Source organism: Sesamum indicum, linkage group LG1, assembly GCF_000512975.1.
Source record: "Sesamum indicum cultivar Zhongzhi No. 13 linkage group LG1, S_indicum_v1.0, whole genome shotgun sequence".
NCBI lineage: Eukaryota > Viridiplantae > Streptophyta > Magnoliopsida > Lamiales > Pedaliaceae > Sesamum > Sesamum indicum.
The window spans coordinates 18,424,690-18,430,897 of record NC_026145.1 but is presented as its reverse complement, the minus strand read 5'-3'; the positions used below and the strand labels follow the sequence as shown (position 1 = coordinate 18,430,897).

Genomic DNA, 6,208 nt, shown 5'->3' with positions numbered 1-6,208 from the left:
TTTCATTTTCAGATTTTATTATTTCATTATGCTTCATATATATATATACATAACGAGCAATTAATGAATTAGGTTTCACCACTAATTCCAACAAATAATAATAATAATAATACTTATTAAATGAACACACATATACATGCAAGCTATACACATAAAAAGAAAAATAACTTGAGATTTAATTGAAAGTTATTAATGCATGATGAGTATAGATGGACGAAATGTTTTTAATTAATGAATGTGGTGTGTTGTGATCATCATATTCATCACATTCACATTTGTCAATATCAATGGGATCATGTTTGTTTTAGATCATACGTACTATTGATATTGATTTAATTAGGTAAAGTAGCAGTATTCATTTAATTAGTTGGAAAATTAAAAAAGAATTTGACGAGTACCAAATTAGTATGTTGACTACCAAATACCAATCATCAACTCCTTCATTCTTCTTCAATTCTCTTCCCTCCCATCTAATTCCTATTTAAACACTAATCATAGTTTTATTCTACAAGTTTTGGGGCCACCCAAAATGAATTGGATATTTGAGCCCAAAAGCTTCTTTTCTTGATTGGACTCCAACCCATTACTTTTTCACACACACACAAAAATACAATTACCTTCTAATTCTCATTCCTTGGTTTTTTGAGAGGAACAAAAATATAAAGGATTTCATCATTTCATTCTTATCCCTTTTAATTAATATCGAGAAATGCGCGAGAAACAAACCCACCTCCCCCTTGCACCCCATTTTTGTCACCCACCACACTAATATCCACTCGCCGACTTCCGATCTGTTTTCAGAATGATGGGGAAGCTGTATGTCAAAATGGATCCCCCCGCGGATCTAAACCGCAACACCGAGTGGTTCACCTATCCCGGGGTTTGGACTACCTATATTTTGATTCTCTTCTTCTCCTGGCTCATCGTTCTCTCTCTCACCAATTGCACCCCCGGCATGGCCTGGACCATCCTCAATCTCTCCCATTTCGCGGTATCCATTTCTCTCTCTCTCTACATCTTCTTATTCCTTCCACCCTTCCTCTTCTTCTTTTCTGTTGTGCGTCCTGCCCTTTTTCTACTTTCAATTCTCTACCTGCGCCTCAACTATCCTGTGTATATAGAGGTGTAAACAAGGTTAAGAGCCACATGTGTTCAAATTGCCTTCAATCCCTATTAAGTTGTAAGTTGTTTCAAGTTTAGGTTCTTTTTCAACCTACCAATGCCCAACAAACTTACCATGCCTGTTGCTCCACTACTATGCACTTTTTCATTCTTGTTCCCGGTTTGCTGTGTCCAGCTTCATCACACAACTTCAAAAATTAGTGATCGTGTAATAATGTTTGCGCTGGATTTCATAATTTTGGTACCCAACTTTTAATATCAAACTTGGCTGAATTCCAACTAGTTTGATTCATCTTTCTAGCTCTTTGTTTATCTGATTATTGTTGCATAGTTGATAAGAGTATTGTCTGAATTTATGTTCCTTCCCTACAACTACTTTACTTTAATTTTATTTAGATTTTGATAGAGTATTACTAGTGTTTTCGACATGATTATGGTCGCTCAGATAGTACTATAGGTCTACTTCTTAGGTTTTGAGGACTGATGAGCAGTTCCTCCGCTTTGTTTTGGGTTATTAATGAAGTTTTTTTTAGGCATGACTTGACTGCTTTCCACTTCTTTAGCTATTTCCATGCTAGTTGCAACCTTGAAGTTCATGCCCCAGGAAGACTCTATGATAGATAATTTCTCAGGACTTTGGGTTAGGATTGTATGTGTTAGAATTTTGTTCATGTGATTTCCAACCTTTCCTGCCTCTGTTGCATTTCCTGGCAGCAGGGTTTTGTGGCAGCTCTGCGCATTCCTAGACTTACTGGACACTTGATATCCGTCCTCGGTCTTGCCTGGTTGACAGGGTAACATCCCATTCATTCTAGCCATTGGCTGTTGAGAACTGGGGGCATAAAAATTTCTATTCCAATCTTCAAAAAGTTTTTGCAAGGGCTTCTGGTGTGTCGCCATTCGAGATGTCGAGTGTATATTTACATAGGGAGTTTGAATCACTGTAATGATAATTTGATTTATTTTCAGCTGCTGTGGGGCTGCTATAAGATGCATTCGATATCCTTCATCCTTCTTCCTAGTTCTGCTTTCACTTTTGTGGACTTTTTCTTTTCTGTTGTGTATTCTTTGGAATGTTTTCTATTCCCTCATTTTCAGGTGACATATCATTCACTTGCTTTCTTTCGTAAGGGAGCTGTTCTCAAGTGTTATTTATATGTCAAGTACTTCTTTCACAACACAAGATGCTGCACATCTTTTATTCATATGGTTGATCTCTAAGTTCATGCTTGGATCCGTTTGATGTTTTCTTTTTGACTTTACAGTATGTGCTTCTATGTTTAGGTAACGTACCACTTCTTCCATTGGAAAAAAGGGACCCCTTTTGGTGATGATCAGGGAATCTATAATGGGCTGACATGGTGGGAGCAGATTGACAATGGAAAGCAGCTTACTCGCAATAGAAAGTTCCTCACAGTTGTTCCTGTGGTTCTGTAAGTCCTCCATGCGTATCTTCTTTAGTTTTTTTCTGTTGCATTGAGCTGAGCCTTTTGCATTTGTATATCTTTGGATGTTGCTGCTTTTTATGTGTTTGTATGTCTTTGGATGTCGCTGCTGTTATGTGTTTTTGCGACGCACCGTGTGGACTTTTGTGTTGTGTTCTGATATTTGATGCCAAGCTGCCATTGATTTAAGTTATGGTGACAGACCTGTATTCTGATGGTAAAAATCAAAATCTTTTGTATATGACATTTATCTCTAAGTTATTACTTTTAGCACGTTTCATTTGCTCTTTGGATTCTCATGTCTGACTGACCTATGAATTTTCATATGAGGCATGACACTATCTTTCTCAGAGATCCCAATGACTTTGGGAATTTCTCACCAACTGCTGTTCTGTTGTTGGTTTTAACTTTCCTTATTGCTGTCGGTTTTTGTTTGCATTGACAAAAATGCAGAAGTTCTATTTGCAAAATTGGGGTCATGAGTATATTCTGAACAAGGCAAAGTGGAATCTTGATTATTGAATATTTTCTAGTTGATTAGCTTTTCAATTCTTAGAGAAACTATCTTGTATAGTGTTTCAGATGACAGAAATAAGAAGATGGGGACTTGGGGCTGAGTTTTTCTGCTGTCTGCCATTTTAGAAACTAGATAGGACTACGGAGCAGATATTTGGAAAAGGTGTTTTAGTGCTTGGTTTTGAAAAGTATGAGAGTGATATACAAGTTGATAGGTATATTTCCTCCCATCAACATACTAGCATCCTTTTGAAGGTTAGCTAATTTAAGCTGGATTTAAAGTTGACCTAGCTTTGAAAGAAAAATTGTGGATTTGGTCTTCTGTTTTTCTATATTGCTACTGTCTATAATGATGGCAAATATTTCCAGTTTGGTTTTTAGTTACATCATAAACATTCTCCTCCCTCTCTAAATCAGTTTCCACCTGTACTGTTGGCAGGTACTTGATAGCTTCACATACAACTGACTACCAACATCCAATGTTGTTTTTCAACACACTTGCAGTGCTTGTGCTGGTTATTGCAAAGTTCCCTAATATGCACAAGGTCCGGATCTTTGGAATTAATGGGGATCAGTGAAGGAGCTTCTTTGTGAATCTGTTGGTTTTAACTTAAGTACGAACACTTGATCCTTACAATATGTGTAAAGACGGTTCATGCCATGTATAGAAAAGCTGGAAGTAATGAGTATATTTTGGCCACACAATATATCATGCTCAATTAGCTGTTTTTACGAGCCTACTCCAAATCGAAGCAATAAATGTAGTGTCTTGTATCTGTACAGTTGAATACAGTTGAAATTTATGTACTTTGAAGAATTTCTCTTGCCTTCATATCTTAATCAAAGTAATTTTTCCAGCATACTTATATTATTACTGATTATAAAGTTTGGAATCTCAACAAAAGCTATTTTTTCCATAGCAAATAACTTTTGTTGCGTCAGTATTTTCTACTACTGAAATTCGTAGCAAAAAGGTTTCTTACTACAAATATTGGGCTTTCACTACGAAGTCCTTATCGTAGTCAAAAATTTCCTATAGTAAATGTTGCTGTGTATATAATAAATATTTTTTTATAATTTAAAATATAATATAAATAAAAATAAAATATATAAATCAAACCCATCATAATTCCAAAAAAGAAAAGAAAGGAAAGGAAAAGAAAAGAAAACTAACGCAATTAGCATATCATATATCAACCGAACCAAAAAAAATGGTGTAATATAGTGTCACAAATCATCATTAGTAAAAAAGGGAGCTGAAGAATTAACATAAGATAATACTTAATCAGTTAAACAAGAATAAAAAGATTAATTAATAATACGGGAAAAATATATATAATTCATGACCAGTTCCACATATATATAATTAGCACAGCAAACTTTCGGTAAGATAACGAATTAATTAATACTACTAGATATATATATATATAGAGGCTATATATAGAGAGACAGACAGAAGCTTACAATTGAGGGCTTTTGTACCTTGAGTACTAATTAGTACTTAAAAAAAGTAATTAAAAGATAAGAAATACGTAACACTTTGTATATGGGTTGCAGTATGGGGTACTGTTAGTTGTAAACAACTCCAAAGTAAACAGGTAATGAAGCAACCAGAAAAAGTGATGACACGTTTTCACCAAGCTGGTCCTGATGATGATGATGATGTGAAATGGGCATTGGAGGTTTCAAGAGTAGAACTAGTACTAAATAAGTGATGATCAATCCCATAGCTGCAATTCCATTCAGAAAGTTTGGGACTGAAAGTGGAGTAGGTAGTACTAGAAGAGGAATAAGTGGTAGATGATGAAGAGCTTATGATGACATGATCTCTAGCAGTCTCAATCTTGGGATGATGATGGTGATGAGTATGATGATGATGAAGTAGTGTTGGTGTTAGGGTAGTAGACTAAGTAGGTGATATGTTGTTCTTTCTGGAACCCCCTCCAACCGGCCGGAACATGCCTTGGGTCCAATGATTGTTGTAGTAACACAACTTAGTGTTGGTTCACAATTTAGGGCTTGCTCTTTTTGTGGCCTTACTTTTCTCTCCATTGTTGCTGCCCTTGGACCACTACCTACTACTGCTACTACTTCTGCCATTAACATGCATGCATATAATTTGCATTCTGCAATTGGTTCACCTTTCAACTACTGCTTTTTCACCCTACCCACCTATAAATTCCTAACCCGTCATATAACATTCTTCAACTACTTTGACAACTAGGGTCATCATCATATATCATATATATAGCCAAATTAAAGAGATTCTATAAGATATATGGCTAGCAGCAAATAATATTTTTAGTCTTATTCATTTAGTTTTTGGTCTCATTGATTATAGAATAAGCACTTTTAATTTCGTAACTTACAAAAATTAGTATTTTTGATCCTTATCCACTCTTTTGTTTACAATTTAATAATGTAACACATGTGCCTAGCATGTAATCCTTAAGTATATTTTGCTAGAGAGAACAAATTGATTTATTTTTTAATTTGGGATCATTTTTGGAAAATATATAACTACATACGTTTGAGAGGGAAAAATAAATTTTGAAAAAAAATACAGCGGTTTCTTTCTTCTTACTCTTTCCATATTTCTATAAGTTGACAGTCAAGTAGAAGTAACATAAAGAATTATGTCTTCCATAAGTGAATCAAATATGACAAATGAAGTACTCATACGCTATTATTGAAAAAATATTCAATTTTCTCTCTAATAAAAAATACTTATATTTGATAGGCGACCTTCATCGTTAAATTATAGATGAAAGAGTAGATGAGAATTAAAAGTTTTAATTTTTATTTTGATGGGTTCGATAATCAAGAATACATTGGAGGGGTGCAATTGCATGCATTGGAACGCAACAACAACTTTGACTTAAATCTTCTCAGTTCATTTCTTTAGGTGGGTCCGTGTCCGTCTATCATCATATAAATATTCATGCATGATCCTATCATAATATTGCCCTTTATATATACACTGTTTTTAGCTTCAGTTTCTCATACGATTCATAGAGTTATCAACACTATTGGATTTTCTGTATTTAATGTATTGAACAGAGGATCCTGATCAACACCTGCACTCACACTCCTAAGCTACTCTTTTTTTTTTTTTTCCTTTTTCC

At 34.8% G+C, this 6,208-nt stretch overlaps 1 protein-coding gene across 2 annotated transcripts; it reads left to right on the top strand.

Moving 5' to 3' along the window:
• LOC105173869 (ORM1-like protein 2) lies at positions 551 to 3,943 on the top strand. Of its 2 annotated transcripts, none has more exons than XM_011095775.2 (3): positions 551 to 991; positions 2,407 to 2,555; positions 3,523 to 3,943. In XM_011095775.2, the coding sequence occupies exons 1-3, from the start codon at positions 803 to 805 to the stop codon at positions 3,659 to 3,661; spliced, it is 477 nt and encodes a 158-aa protein (XP_011094077.1). In that variant the 5' UTR covers positions 551 to 802; the 3' UTR covers positions 3,662 to 3,943. The 2 variants fall into 2 exon arrangements, with proteins under 2 accessions (XP_011094077.1, XP_020553510.1); XM_020697851.1 differs by lacking the exon at positions 551 to 991 and adding an exon at positions 1,213 to 1,363.